The 16509-nt window shown below is 43.6% G+C and overlaps 1 protein-coding gene across 7 annotated transcripts in view; it reads left to right on the forward strand.

Annotated features, from left to right (window-relative positions):
* Nucleotides 1–16509, forward strand: part of SMPD2 (sphingomyelin phosphodiesterase 2) — a 128521-nt gene that overhangs the window by 96518 nt on the left and 15494 nt on the right. For all 7 annotated transcript variants that reach the window (XM_085884144.1, XM_085884145.1, XM_085884142.1 and 4 more), the window contains 2 exons: nt 6002–6106; nt 12936–13083. In XM_085884144.1, the coding sequence (XP_085740270.1) occupies nt 6002–6106; nt 12936–13083 (253 nt within the window). The remainder of the gene's footprint in view (nt 1–6001; nt 6107–12935; nt 13084–16509) is intronic.

Here is a 16509-nt window from a genome sequence, read left to right on the forward strand (position 1 = left end):
CCACACACCGTGCCTCACACACACGCGGGGGCACTCACCCGCGGTGCCTCACTCACACACGCGGGGGCACTCAACCGCGGTTCCTCATCCACACTGGCCGTTTCACTCACACACACGGCCTCTTCCACACACGGTTCCTCATCCACACACGGCGTGCTGGGAAGCACGTACTCTGGCACCATCGCCACCACACCACTCACACACGGGGTCGCTTCCACACACGGGGACGCACTCACACCCTGCACCACACACACCGGGACAACCACACTGGGGATTCGTGTCCCCACAAGAGTCTCCGGGGCCTCTATACCCCCCAAGCTCTCCGTGCACCTGTCCACAGCACCCGTCCCCACTACTCTCGCAAAGCACGACCGAACTCACCTGGTCGTGACTCGCCTCAAGGGGGCATACTCCCTCCCCTCGTTCCTGGAGGAGGCCATCCCGCTGCTCGCACCGGGTCCCTGCACGGTCCGCCAGCTCAACCTCATTATCCTCCACTACCTCCGTGTGTGTGTGTGCGTCACTAACCTTGTCCAATTCACCCTCTATCTCCCGTGTCTCTATACATTTTATTCTTTCTGTCGTCTCCTCGTGTCTATTGGTCTCCGCTTCTTTCTGGCGTCTTTCCCTTATCTTTATGTAGGTCAACCTTGCTTTCTCTTTAAGTCGCTCCCGTCCTTCCCTGTTTTTCACTCCTTGCTCTTTCACGATCTCCGCGTACCTCATCCTTGCTTTCCGTATTAATTGTTCTTTTCTCTCCCTCCCAATTACTTTCACCTCGTCTCTTATCTCCCGTGTCTCTGTACATTTTCTCTCCTTGTTCCTTATTTCTGTCTCTTCCTGGTTCCTTTTTCCTTCCCATCTGAGTCGTTCTTTCTCTCTGAGCCCCATTAGCTGTTCGTTCTCCCTCCGGAGCTCCTCAATCTCCGTTGACTCCAATCTCGCTCTCCGTTTTAGTTGTTCAATTTTACACTCATATAGTTATTGTTTTCTCTCCCACTGTTCCTCCTGCTCTTTGTTTTCCAATCTCATTGTTTCTTTCAATTGGCTCATTTCCTTCCTGTGTTTCATTCGCTGTTCTTTGTCTATCTCCTCGTACTCCAGCCTCAGCTTTTCTTTCAATTGGTCAACCTCAGATTCATGTTCTTTTTGTTTTCTATTCCATTGTTCCTCTCGTTCTTCCCTCTCCAATCTCCTTGTATCCTTCAATCTCCTGATTTCTCCTTCCTGCTTCATTCCTTGCTCCTTCAACTTCTCCTCGTATTCCAACCTATTTTTTTTCTTTTGTCGTTCAGTTTCAAATTCATACTCTTTCAGTTTTTTATTCCACTGTCTCTCTTGTTCCTCGTTCTGCAATCTCATAGTTTCCTTTAATTGATGGATTTCTTTCTCCTGTCTCATTCCTTGTTCTTTCAGTACTCTTTCTTGTTCCTCATTCTGCAATCTCGTTATTTCTTTCAGTTGGCTGACTTCCTTCTCCTGTCTTATTTGTTCTTCCTTCATTACTCTTTTTTGCATCTCATTCTGCAATCTCGTGGTTTCCTTCAGTTGGCTGATTTCCTTCTCCTGTCTCATTCCTTGTTCTTTCAGTACTCTTTCTTGTTCCTCATTCTTTAATCTGGCCTTCGCTTCCAGCTGTTCGATCTGTACAGTGTGGTTTCTTAAAGTTTCATTTTCCGTTCTCTTCCTTTCCTCTTTTAACACTCTCAGTTCGTTTTGTAGTTCCCTCTCTTTGTTCTGGTGTTTCTGTAACTCAGAAACTTCCTTTTCCAATTCCTTTCTCATCTCTGCACACTCCGACTTTGCTTTGGCTTCGAATTGTTCAATCTGCTCAGTGTGGTTCCTTAACGTTTCATTCTCTGTTCTCTTCCTTTCCTCTTTTAACATCCTCAGTTCGTCTTGTAATCCTCTTTCTTTGTTTTCGTGTTTCAGTATCTCAGAAGTTTTTGTTTCCAATTCCTTTCTCAATTTGCGTGCTTCTTCACTCATTTCATCTCTTCTTTCCACCGCTTCCCTCCTCAATTCGTCCCTTTTTTTACTGTATTCATTTAGTTTTTTCTGCCATTCCTTTCCCATTCTAATCTCCCCTTCCAGGATTTCTCTTTTAAACTGGCTTGCCCTTACCTCTCGCTTCAGTAGTTCCAATTCTCCATCTTGTTCGCGTTTTTCCTTTTCAAGCTTTGTTTTCCTTTCTCCTTCCTCCCTCAATTCTCCCTGCAGTTCTTCGAACTGTTCTGACTTTTCCAGCAATTCCTCTGTCCTTTCCTCCAGCTGTCTCTCTCCTCTTTTTATCTTCCATTCTAGGCTTTCACTTTCCTGATTGCCTGTTCTTATCTCTTCCTTCAATTGTTCCAACTCCCCATCGTGTTCACATTTTTTCTCTTCCAACAGTATTTCCCTCACTCTCTCCTCCAGTTCTTTGAACCGCCTTGCTTGCTCCAATAATTTTTCCATTAATTGTTTTACTTCCAAGTCGTGCTCCTTTTGTTTCTTTTCGAGCTCGGTTTTCCATTCTTCCTCCCATTGTTTCCTTTTCTGGGAAATACCAATCTGCTGTTCCTCTATTCTTTTGTTCAGTTTGCTCTTCGCATATTCCAACTGACGGGTATAAAACACTACCAAATTCTTTTTCCCACGTAATTTGTCGACTCTATTGGCCAAGTCATGTTTTTGCCACTGAATTCGTTCCAGTAAATCGTCCAATCGCTGTGTCCCCCCGTACACGTAATTTTTCTGAAGCGCATCTGCGTGCCGTTGTGACTCGTCCACTCCACGTTGCACCTCCTCTATATTCTTCATAACGCTTCACCTTTTCCAAGACATCCCCCAATTGTGCCTGAAGCCTGCCAATGCTCGCATAGTCATCCTGCCACGCCTGCCATGGCACATGCCGTGACCACGTGCCTTGAACCGGTGACTGGGAGCTCACGCCTCGTGCTGTGCCATTAATATCAGCTCGCTCTGTGCTGCACTGAGGTGCGATCGCGCTGCCATTGTGCGACTCCGTTTGCCTGCAAAGTTCGTGCTCAAGCCGCTCCCACTGACCACAGTTAGTGGTGGGGTTATAATTATAAAAAGAACCGACCTGGGCCATGGATCCTACATGACGACACATACCTAATACCCCCGGCTCCCGCTCGCCTTGAGACGCCATCTTATTTCTCGTAAAGGGTTAATTTAGCTCGCTCGTAATTTGGAGGGAATCGGGGGTCGCTTCTCTCACCCCTGGACCGATTCCCGTGAATTTAATTGGAGACAGGACAGCCCGTTTTCCCGTTCTCCGTTACCAGTGCTGCGAGGAGGGCGATGAGTTTGTATCCCACTTCTGACACCAGTGTTGCGGATTCGTGCCCGCCGGCGTGCGGACGGCCACGTAACTCGAATCGCGGCACGTCGCCCACCGGACGGACAATCCAGTCGTGACCCTCTCGGACTAACGCCGGGAACCAGTCACGGGTGGACCTTTCGGTCTCACCGCGATCGAGCCAATCGGCCCCCGCGTGGGATAGGGTTGCTCGCCAAATTCGACCTACCTAAGTACCCACACGGAGGGTAGACCGGGCGATCGCACCTCGCCGCAGGTCGACTTCGGACACGGGCCACTTAAGCGACCCGTTCCATACTATCGGGATAACCGAGCGGTGTTATCGTCGGCCTCGACGGTTCGATTAATTATCGGGCGTATTCAGCCCACTACCAACCCTTTACGTGAAGCAAGATGAGGATTCAATGAGAGAAATGATGAAGCGAAGCGGGAAACAGTTCAACATAAAGCACATTTATTCGCGATGAACGGAAAGCACACATATACAATTCCACCAAAAGCACATAAAAAAGAAGACAAAAAGCAAATGCGACAATGCAGATCTAATACCGATTACGCGAGCACACGGCAACACTTATACAATTTTACTTCACAGACGGCGCCGACAACACACATTCCCAAAGCAAAAGAAAAGAGAACCACCCTCCAGGATGAGGGGGTAGGCGGGCCTGGGGCCGAGACCGTGTCGGGCCTACCCGTCTGGTGATGAGACGCGGAGCGGCGGTGGTGCCTCAACTCCGCGGGCCTCGCGGACAGTGTCTGGTAGGGGGTGGGAAGGGGCCCCCCTTGGTCGCACTATCTCAGCGCGGGGGGAAACAGGAGGGGGTTGCTGATGCTCGGGGAAAGGAGGATTTTTACTCTGTCTCGGGTCCCGCGACGAGCGTCTCCACCTCGACCAGGTCGCGCTGTCGGCCTCCCTGGTGTGCAGCTCCCGGCACCGACGCGAGCACCCCCTCGTCTGCCTTCGCCGCCGCCGCCTCTCCACAGCTCCGTCCTCTTCGCTCCGACTCCAACTCCGAACTCTTCCTCCTGCGAACTCCATCCAACGCACACACGACTCCAACGCACACGACGACGACCTTTCTGACGAACGCAGCTGCTTATATAAGCCCCGTGGCTTCGCCTTCGACCCCCTGCCTTCGACCTTTCACCTCGCTCCCCATTGGCCCGAGAAAAAGTGGGCGTGAATGCATTTTGATCCATGAATTTGCATATAGCGACCGCCCTCCAACGCCCTGGAGGCGGGGCCAAATCGCCCCTTGCTCACCGATTGGACGGAACAAAAGTGGGCGTGAGTCGTTTTTGATCCGTTTTTGGAGCGGAAAGTCCGTGGTTTTGTACACGCTGTTCGGCGCGCGCCCTGCACGAGTCCAATACCGGTACCCACAAGCGGCGCAAGAACGGTGGCGATGCGACGGTTGCGAGGTGTGACGGCAAAGGTCGTGGCTGCCGTGGTGAAGCGGCGCCGCGGTGGGTGGTTGATGTTGTGATGACTGTTGAGACGCGGTTGGCGGTGGTAATAATGGCGGTTGGTCCAAAATAAAGATAGTAAAAGAAAAATGGCTATCCTGAAGAGTCGCAGCACGCATAAATGACATGTATTCCCACTAGACCACGGGTTTGGGCCTAACTATACATATACTTACGGAGATATCTCACCTAAGGGACCTGAATGGTGGTTTGCGAATTTGGTCAACCACAACAATATGTACATTATTCCAGTTTAAGGATGGATTTGGTGACAACTTTAGCTCGACGAATCTCTCCAACATCTTTCCACTTCAAAGTACAATGTCGCACTGTGACCCAGCTATGTTCGGTGAAACCCTTGAGGTTTCCCGATTGTATGTCATAACATGAATGGTACAACGTATAATCAAACATGATTCACCAATGATGAAAAATTTCAATCATCATGTGACCGTGGAAACCACTATGTTTTAATCATGTGATTTGAAATCAAGCTCTGATTGGTCAGTAGCGCAATGACCGCTCGTCAGTCTAAAAATGATTCTGCTTTCAGACGTCATCACATCCCAATGATACCTGCACAGGGGGAAAAAGGTCAACCTTCCTTCCAAAATATTAAATATTCACCACATTTTCATGCTTTTGGACGTTTAGTTATGGCTTCTTGATCAAATTATGAAATGTAAACCGTCATCTAAATGTATTGCCACGATTATGGCTACAAACTTGATGCTTTCGAACTGATGGTTCACGGACTACAAATCTCAGCTGAATTTCTTCATTAACATAAGTTTTTCAATCCACAAAATCTTTTGGATTGTTATGCCTGGTGTATCTGTCCAAAAGTCATTAAAGTCAAAATTCAGAAGGTAATTCATTGAATAAAGTTGGACTCAACTTGAAAAGCTAACATTGCGAGTTCATTGTTTTGTATTTCAAAGGTCACCAAATGACACTCCAAAGCAGTGGTTGTGGGATACATGGCTGTGTTTATATGATCGAATGCTCTCCATGCCTCCATGATTATTATGCTTATATACTCGATGATGGGGCAGTGGACAGGTGTGTACCAATAGCAGAATAGGGTTTCAACCATATCCCAGTGAATTGCCTTGTGGGTCGTTTGTGTAGATGTATATAAAATGCATTTTAATTGTGTCTAATCTTCATCAGATGTACTTGGTTTTTCTCTTTTTCCTCTTGTAGGGCCCTCAGGGTGGCTGTACCCTCATTCCACAGAACTCTTTTACATCAAAACACGAATTCTACTCTTTCCCCCAAGGCATCCGGATAGACTACATACTTTTTAAGGTACCTTACATATAAGTTCTGTCTGCAGTGGTTTGTTTCTTTTTCAAGGCCAAAACAATCCTTTAAGTGCTATTGTTCAGGTTAACCTGTTCGGCATTTCCATCCCAAGTTCAAAACCATGTACTCTGTTGATTTGTCCATTATCTACCCAGTTGTGGGCTGGAAGGATAACCAAGAGGTATGCACACTCGCCTCAGCTGTCTCGCCTGGGTTTGAATCTCATGTGAGGTCCTCGGGCACACTCATCGGTCGCCCTCGGATGGACGTTAAACGGGGTTTCCTGTCTGCTGGCATTAGTTGGTGGACATTAAAGATTGCATGGTGTTCTTCATGAAGAATAGGTGAGTTATCACCGGCACCGTAGTCCTAAAATTCCTGCCCTAACCTCACATTCTCCTTGTCCCATAGGAATGAAGTGCAAAAGGGTCACGACACCCCCGAGCTGGGCATGTGGATTAGTAGTAGTAGAAGTAGTAGTAGTAGTAGTACCAAGTTATCCTTTGCAATTAATGACTAATAGGCAAGAGGATCTGGATGATGATTCACTTACCATCTGTAGCTACATAACGAAACAAATTACATAAGTCAGCAGTCACTTACCACAGTCATAACTCTATCACTTCAGTAGGAGTGGCAATGAAGCATAATTTCCTCCTTATACCCGAAATGGGAAATTATTTCATAGGATGAATGTCTGCGTGCACACTGCACAGTCTAAAAGCAGTTGCGCCAGCAAAAGGGGTTTGTTATTTCAGGAATTAAGAGTACCGTACACCCCCCCCACTCCCCCCCTCCGAAAAAAGATGTTAACATTGAAAAAACTCTTGTTCTGTGTTTTCTCACGCCCGATTGGGACCCATGTCAAAATGTCACTTTTTCAGCATTTCCGCCATTTCTTGAAGTTCGTGAAATTTGTGCACTTTGATACAGCAATATCTTAGTAGTTACTGGCTCAAATGAATCCAAACTTGGCTTGTTACTTCATTGTCCTCAGCATCATATTCAAAGTACGATGAATTTGCCAAGTTCAATTCTTGAATTAATGACATCATCTCATTAGCATAGTTCATCAAGGACAGGTTGGAGAAGAAGGCAGATTTATTTGAGCCCATCAATAAATCAAACCTCAAGACCATGACAGACATAAAGACAATCAAGTTGAAGACATCTTGGCAAAAAGTAATCAAATATAAGCAACAAGACAACGTGACTTTTTAACTGCTTGTGAAGGCTCAAGCTTCAGGTGTTCAACTGGACTTGCACATTGTGAAGAAGTATTCACTTTACCCCTGTTCCCGACTCAATATGTACATCAGACAGTTTTCTTGCAAAAGCTGACAAATCCAAGGGCTTCCAGCATCTTAAGGATGTTGACTATTCAACTCTATCTCCTAGTGATGAGACAGTGATAGTGAAGTTGGAATTGCTGTCTTCTATTACATGAGGGAGCTACCAGATAATTTCTGAGAGATAAGCCTCAATGTCTTCAATGTAGTGTCATCACGATCAAATGTCATCTTCAGCACTGACATGTACAACACAGACTCGGTAAAGCCATGCGAAATCAGAGAAGAGGATGCGGAGAGAAGATAATCATTCATGAAGGGAATACAAAGAAAGCAGGAGACCGAATACAATTCCTGACTCATGATGAGAACAAGAAACAGCGAATACAAGTCCTGCAAGATATATGGAGTAAAGATGACATGGCCAAGAAGCTTCAGGGCAGGAAAATGATATTCATCTGGGAAGGAGCTGCATACTTGTTAACCTCTCCAGATGGGAAGCAAGTGACACAACCAGAGATAACTTCTTTGAAATAATCTCAGGAAGAAATAGATTCCTGTGTAATTCTCTACTGCAAGTATGATAAAGAATAACAGCACAAGAATGTCCGAGTAAAGGGCCCCGACAGCGGCATTTTCTTCATTTTGCTGCACTATGCTCATTGGATCTCAAATGTTACCGTACTCTTTTATACAGGAAGGGGCACCAAGAAAAGGTTGATTGATGTCTCTCAATTTGCCGAACAGTCCACTTCAGAGTATTGCTCTGCTTTGGTCAACATGCATTCACTGGCTCTGATTCCAGAAGTGCCTTTGAAGGGTTTGGGAAAATCAAGTCCATCAAATTGATGCTAAAATCTAACAAGTTCATGACACCTCTTGTAAACTTCGGAGAATCTTGGTCCATTTCAGATGAATTAATAACAGGTCTGGAAGAATTTACGTGTGCATTTTATGGCAAACCAGGATTCAAAGATGTTTATGAAGCCCGGCTCCAAATGATGAAAGAGAAATTCAGAGGTGATTCAGATGTACTCACCCCCTCTGCCAAATTTATCAGCTTTTCCACCATTTAAGAGCAATCTGGAAGAACATCCACAGAGTTAATTACCAAGTGGCAATATGGAAGAGGGCCCATCTTCCAGATCCCCATATCCCCTCTCCAAGGGATAACCGTGGTTGGACTGCCAGTGGAGACAAAATGCAACCATTGTGGTCTAAGCTTGACGCCCTTTCACCTAAGTTGGTTGATGTTCTTGATTCAGCAGAAGAGGACTCAAGTGATGATGAGTTTGATTCAACCAGTGAACATGATGTCTCAGATACAGACAGTGACGATGAATCATAAGAGAAATATGCTTCCCCATCCATTTACACGGAACCCTTGTTTATAATTTCTTACTCATGATATTTTAATCTTACATTTGGACAGAAATGGGTGACATGTTCTGAGGTTGAACATCTTTTAAAGGAAAGCAGCTCATAGTCAATTTATTGATAATCTTGCAAAACAATAAGGCATATTTCAAGACAGTAACTTTTCATTTCTTTTTCTTTAAACATCTGTATGGAGTTATACTCAGAACTTTTCCTCTGTGAAGTGAAGGTACTTTGTGTCGAGCAAGGGTAAAGATGTCAGTGTTATTTCTATTTCATATTTGTTTCCTTCCCCTGTGTCTGTGCTGTACTCCTTTTTAAGTATGAAGGAAAATCATTCTTTGCATACATCTCATATACTTGATTTTGTTCTTTGTCTTATTTCAAGTATTTTTGTTTGTATATCGGCAATAATTTTCAATACATTGGTGTGAGATGTAAAATTAAAATTTCAAAGATTTGTTTAATATTACTAAGATGGCGTGTTATACAGGGTGTCCCAAAAGTCACCTCGGGATTTAGAAATTCAATAACATGCCTGTTTTTTAATAATTTGTTTTTCTTTTCTTTTCAGAATTTAGATTAACATTTGGAAATTACCCATGGAAAAATTCCCAACTGAACAAAGAACCAAAATCGTGGAATTTTATTTTAAATTTCATCGATCAATTATTCTCACCCAAAGAGCATGGACACCAAATAATTTTGTGAAATTCAGAAATTTCTTGGCCATGACATTCTTCTGATTTGATTCCTCCCGATTATTTTATTTGGGGTTACCTAAATGAGCGTGTATACATCAATAAGCCCCCATACAATTCAGCAGCTCAAGGACAACATCTGTGCAGAAATTCGAGGGCTGCAGCCAGTTATAGTCTGCTGTTATGGAAAATGCTGTCGAAAGAGCCCGTGTCTGCGAAGCCCAAAATGAAGGACATCTAAGCTGCATCATTTTTCACAAATAAAGCAAATTTATCTCCATTTTGTAAATTTTCTTTTGGTATAAAAATAATCATAAATTATTTAAAAAAAACAGAAATTTTAATTAATTTCTAAATCCCTTGGTGACTTTTGGGACACCGTGTATATTGGTTATGCGAAGAGATCAAATTTGAGCCAGTAACGACTGAGATATTACTGTATCAAAGTGCACAAATTTCACAAACCTCAATAAATGGTGGAAATGCTGAAAAAGTGACATTTTCACATGGGTCCCAATTAGGCATGAGAAAACAGAACAAAAGAGTTTTTTCAATGTTACCATCTTTTTTCATTTAAGGGGACATCAACGAACATACTTATACACATGAGGTTGGATCATCAGGGCGGTGCACGTTACGACCCCTTGGCCGATGGACCACAAGTGTTCGCTTGGAATATCTATTATTTTTACACACTTCAAAACCTCTTCCTTGTCTGTCTTATTGGCACTGGGAAAAGTGTCAGTGCATCGCAATTATTACAACACTTGGGTTTGATTTGTCACTCAAAAAAATGGCTGCGTGAAAGGGAAAAGGAAGATCTCGGCTCCCAGGTGAGATCAGGTATGGGAGCATGTGCAAAAGCAGCACTGCATTTATTTTTCAACAACATTTTTCATTTTTCAACGCAGGAGCAACACTGCGTCTACTTTTCGCTGGTACTCCAGGAGCCTCTGTCTGGTCATCCCCCAGACAGATGTCTGACCCACCCCATCTCCTTGGGATGCCGATCAACCTGCTACAACCACGAGGCAAGTGGTTGGCCCATTGGCATCCTCCACCCAAGGGGCTCCCTCACTGAGAGAATCTGGTGAGCAGGATGAGCGTCAGGAAAAGTAACCACATGTCCATACAGCCGCAGCTGATGCAAATGGACTACACAGGCAACAAATCTCATATGAGTCAGTCAGTCAGTCTCTCTCTCTCTCTCTCTCTCTCTCTCTCTCTCTCTCTCTCTCTCTCTCTCTCTCTCTCTCTCTCTCTCTCTCTCTCTCTCTCTCTCTCTCTCTCTCTCTCTCTCTCTCTCTCTCTCTCTCTCTCTCTCTCTCTCTCTCTCTCTCTCTCTCTCTCTCTCTCTCTCTCTCTCTCTCTCTCTCTCTCTCTCTCTCTCTCTCTCTCTCTCTCTCTCTCTCCAAACACTCATGGAATGCAAAGTCTGACCAGCGATAGTCCTAGATTCTCCGAAGAGTCCTGGTACTGAAGGGGTTAAGTCTCCATCTCAGATCCTTGGTCAGTGTCCAAGTCTACCATCTATAGAGTGATGAATGAAGAGTGACCAAAGCATGACAAATCTTCAGTCTCATAATATGCTCATTGGCTGGTGTTACCTCAATCATCATTGCAGTCAGCTTATTGGACACAGCTACAGCAACTCCTTGGGCATGGTAACCATCGGAGTGACCAGACTAATAGTAGGTGTAACCAACCACCATTATCTCGCCACTATCCGGTCTCCAAACCTCAGAGTGTGCTGCAATAACGATGTCCAAATGCTTGAGCTCAGATGAGAGTAGAGACAGGTGATCATCCTCTCATAGAGATCGGAGCTTTCCAGGCACCCACTTGAAAGGACCGCCTCAGTTTACCCCGAGGAGACCGCCATCTGGTGGACGACACCTCAGCACCACCCCGACATACACCACCACAACCAATCCCAGGAAGGTTACCTTGTGCTTTTCCTCGACATCAAATAATGAGGGTACTGAATGCTTTGCACCAATCCCGCCATCTGGTGAGCTGCCCTGCGAATGACAGCTGCACAGGAGGCACTCCCATGGAGTCGTTTTTAGTTTTATTTGCTTTATTTGTGTGCTTTTGCGGAAGGAAGTGTTTTACGATGGCCGGAGTGCATATCGTTTCACCAACCTCCTAGAAAAAGGTAACTCAACTGCAGGAGGATGTCCACAGATACAGTTGGAAACCAGATATGGATGGCCATTGGCTTAGGAGGAGCTCCTCCGCCCTTTGATGGGTTTTGTTTTTAATCCTGGCTCCTGAGATTAAACAGCTCCAGACCCATGGGGACCAACACATGTCTCATAACCATTCCTCTGTATGCAGGACGAGAATCACTTGACCATAGGTGATGCTCTTCCCCTTCACAGATTCCTTAATCGGCTTCCAGTCTTCTAAAATTAGTCTTTCCATGAGATCATTAAATAAACCTTGAATATTGAATGATATCGAGAACCAAGCATGGAATATTACACAAAAATGATTGTTTTAGTGTTGTATTGTCGCAGGCACTTTTTAAAATACTGTGGTCAAGTTTATAATATTTATTCATATTTAATACAGAATGTGCAAGCTGCACAATACACCGAGAATTAATTAATTTATTAATACCATCGTGACCTCATGAACCTTTGCTTAGAGAAAATAGATCGTGGAATTTGAAATAAACGTGCACCTCGCTACAAAGTGCCACAGCATCACTCGGCTTACATCCGGGACGATGACGTCAGAGTGTCACTTCCCTCAGTCTCTCCTACACTGTCACATTTGTGCTGAAGTTTAGCTAAAGTGCATTTTATTTACTCAAACGTTCTTGTGCATTATCAATCCACAACTATTTATCTTAAAAGGAAGATAAGTGCGAGAGGAACTGATACGGGTGCAAAGAAAGTTGGGAAAGTTGAATTGTTTGAAAGGAAATTCGAAATTAAAAGAAAGGTTGATGCTGGTTACTGCGCATTACGGATATCGTGAGTGATTTGGGCCTTGCAATTACAATTACTGTAGGCAACAACAACACAAAGATCATGGGACATGCTCAATCTGTGACATCGTCCAGTGCAATGCAAATCCAAAAAAAATCCGTCGCTCTGGAATGGGAACATTTTTGGGGGATGCATCCCCTATTATACGATTATATCTCGGGGGAAATAACTTCCGATTTGCAAACTATTTTTGAGGAAGGCATGGTATTCGTAAATCTGGAGGTTACTGTATTAATAGTTGTTTAAAGCAATCAAATTTCAGTAATTTATGTGATACGAAATCGCCAACATTTGGAAGACGGGATAAAGAACACATCATTTGACATCTACATTCCAAAATCTGACTCTTCCAGAAGAATCTATTTCCATGCCTATGTATCTACGTGGACCCAAGAAAGTTATTTGTAATTCTCAGTGAGCAATATGTTTGCAGGAGAAATTCTGATGGTCTGCAATTGCCTTCTAGGGATCTGACAAGTACTCAATAAATTGTCGTGCTCTGCAAACTACCCAAGCGGCCGATGGACGTGAGTTTCCCATCTCTGACCACGAGGCAGTCAGTGCGACGCTGCAGATCCAGCAGGGGACGATACAGTGTCTTCTCAGCGGAGCAGGTAGAGATGCAACCCAAAAGACACCCCTGGCAAACATTCAATGATTTAAGATGGCCCCTCTTTTCAAGACTTTTACACACTCTACTTGAGGATCACTTGTTAACTCGGCTCTCCACACTTTTAATCTTAGTCAAGGATAGTTGTCTTTAGTGCGTGCCTCTCTTTCTCTGTCGTCATCAAGATAGTTCTAATGTACAGTGGCCAAGTGAAACCAAGCCGTAAGGGTATCTTCCATTCCAAGCACATTCTACACTTTCTTTTTAATTTTTTCTTGATCACCTGTTCTGTCGATGAAACAAGTTACTTAACACATAAGTATTCTCCATGTGGGTTTTTTTCATGCGGCAGGTTATCCAACATCAATTTGTGTCTTCTAGAAATCTACATTTGCTTTTTTTTTTATCAAGCTGCTTCATAACAGTTTGCTCCTGACTAAACAAGTTTTCCTTTTATACCTGCATAAGGGGTCCTAAATCTACTATGTTGTCCCACAATCACGAACCAAACATGTATTAGTCGACGAGGTCACTGAGTGTGTGTATTCTGGGTGTTCGGGGAAACTCAAAGCATTCCTCTGCAGTCTATTAGAATAGTCTGACTGATGGAAAATCAGCTTTTATTGATTTTTATTTATTTATTTCATAACAAATGAGACCATGAAGCAGACAAACCATATGAGAGAACCTTCAGAGAAAGAGAGCCCCCTCAAATAAGGGTTTTGACCTTTAACTTTCTGACATGAAGGGGGCCATACTGAGGTCATGACGACACTTGGAAAATGACGGCCGCAAAACGAAAAAGAACACAACAAGGAACAAGGACACTTGGAAGATAAAAAAGCAACAGCTACAGGAAATGCACCCAATGACAATTGATAAGAGAAAATTAGAAAACATCTCGCAAAAGCACCGAACTTCAGATGCTCAAGCCCGGATGGGATTCCAAACTTCTGGCTAAAGCAACTACATGCTCTCCACCCTCACTACGCTCGAGCATTTAATGAACTCATCCAAGAGGAACAGCGAATGAATGAAAGGTTCACAGAAGGTAACACTCTGTTTATCCCGAAATCTGAAGAAACCCATGTCCCCAACAAATACAGACCAATAACATGCCTACCACAACATACAAACTTTTAACAGGTATAATCACCAATGCAATTTACGACCACCTCACTCAACACGGAGCTTTATAGGCAGAGCAGAAAGGATGTAAAAGGGGATGTTATGGAACAATAGACAATTTATTGTTTAACAAAACCATACTCGTACTGCAAGCTCTGACAAACCAACTAATCCACAGCCTGGATAGATTACAAAAAAAGCCTTTGACAGTATCCCACATTCATGGATTATAAAATGCATGCAAGTCTATAAAATTTACCCCCCAAATAGTCACACTGATTGAGAAAGTAATTATGCTCTGGAACACAACTCCGATGTTACCTTACCTGGAAGGAAAGATTGAAATCCCAGGAGTAAAGATATGACATGGTATCTTACAAGGTGATAGCCTTTCCCCTCTCCTGTTTTGTCTGGCTCTGGACCCACTGAGTAACGTCATCATTGAACAAGGACACGGATATAATCTGCCAGGCAACAGAAAAATGACCAAAGAAACAAGAAAGGTAACACACCCACTGTACATGGATGATCTAAAACTCTTCGCACCGAATGATAAGAAATTGGAAGATCAACTGAAACGAGTAAAGCAGTCCCCGGAGGACATCGGAATGGAGTTTGGTCTTGATAAATGTGCTAAGTGCACATTTGTATGAGGAAAAACAAAGAGAACAGACAACATCTCAATCGATGAAAGCACAACAATACAGGAACTAGAAAACGAAGCATCCGACAAATACCTCGGAATAGAAGAAGGCCCCTAGGTACAACACAGAGAAATGTGTAAAATAATCATCAAAAAGTATCTACGCAGAATATGACTCATTCTGAAGTCATCCCTGTCCCGAAGAAAAAAAAAAAACCCCAAGCTATAAACCAACTTGCAGTGCCATGATTCCAATATTGCAGTGCAATTATAAACTGGCCACAATTGGAGATCAACAGTCTTAACACCAAAACAAGGAAACTTCTAACTATTCACAAGATATTCCACAAAAACCAATGCATACCAAGGTTGTACTTACCGAGACGAGAAGGAGGAGGTGGTTTGATGGATCTTAACCAAGTGCACAGAACATCGTGTGTAGGACTAGAAGAGTATGTGAGAAGCTCAACAGATGACTGGATGAGATTTGTACTGTATATGAGCAAGAAAACAAGAAACCAGAAAAGGGATCCTTAATCTGTTAAGCAACAAATTTCCAGACAGGTACAAATGATTGCAAAGAAAAAAAAAGGAAGACTACAAAACTAAATATCAGCAGATATACTCCGACAAATGGAAGAATGACAAAGAGCAGGAAGATAAAAAAAAATAATCTTGACAGGACAGGGATCGGCAAGGATGGTTCATTGGATGGCTAAGAAGAGGTAAAATTAATTGGGATGGAGAATGAGTCGTCAATGCCTAAGACCAAGGACATTACACAAATGCCTTTAAGAAAATGGCGGGATTGAGCCAATCGGACAAATGCAGGTTTTGTTGGGAAGAAACAAAGTACCAGCCACCTCCTTTTGGGATATAAAAAACTCATGTCAGAACAACTGTACACAGAAAGACATGGCAGCGTCTGAAGAATGGTCCACTGGCACATCTGTAAACATTTCAACATCCTGGTCCCACAACAATCATGGAAACACAAACCAGAGCCGATCCTCGAAAGTAAACAAATAATGCTTACGTGTGACAAGATCATCCTGTCAAGTGTGGACATTGCAAACAAAGCATTGCGTCCGGACATGGTGCTCAAACAAAAAGGAAAAGTCAGCACTGTTGATCGAGGTTTCAGTTCCCAATGACTTTGGACTAAATGCCACAGACATTAGGAAAATGACCAAATACCAGGATCTGAAAAATGAGGTCAAGAGGATGTGGAATTTGAAGAAAGCTGAAATTATACCAGTAATAGTTGAGCAACAAGAATGACAAAGAAAACCCTGAGTACTTAAAAATAATTCCTGGGAATATCACGACAAACGAGCTACAAGTGGAGACTGTCAGAGGTTTAGTGAAAATTTTGAAAAGAGCCCTTCGAACGAAGCTATGAAAACGAAACTTCACAGTTTGGTTCAGGAATCAATGATCCTTTATCAAAAAATAGGTGAAGATTTTGAGTTCTGGGAAAACTTCTTCCCACCTCTTGAAACACGCAAATGGAGATAACAACCAACGAACGGGTCATGACTCCAGTGTGTTCCTCTGCTGTTTTGCACTTTTTGACTCAGAAACAGGAATGAACCCCTGAACTTCTATAATTAGAGGAAACTAATCTGTAGCCTACTAATCCCTCCCATTCCTTTTTAT

Source organism: Eptatretus burgeri, chromosome 6 (assembly GCF_056783735.1).
Source record: "Eptatretus burgeri isolate ZD-2024b chromosome 6, Ebu_testis_v1, whole genome shotgun sequence".
In the NCBI taxonomy this organism is placed as follows: Eukaryota; Metazoa; Chordata; class Myxini; order Myxiniformes; family Myxinidae; genus Eptatretus; species Eptatretus burgeri.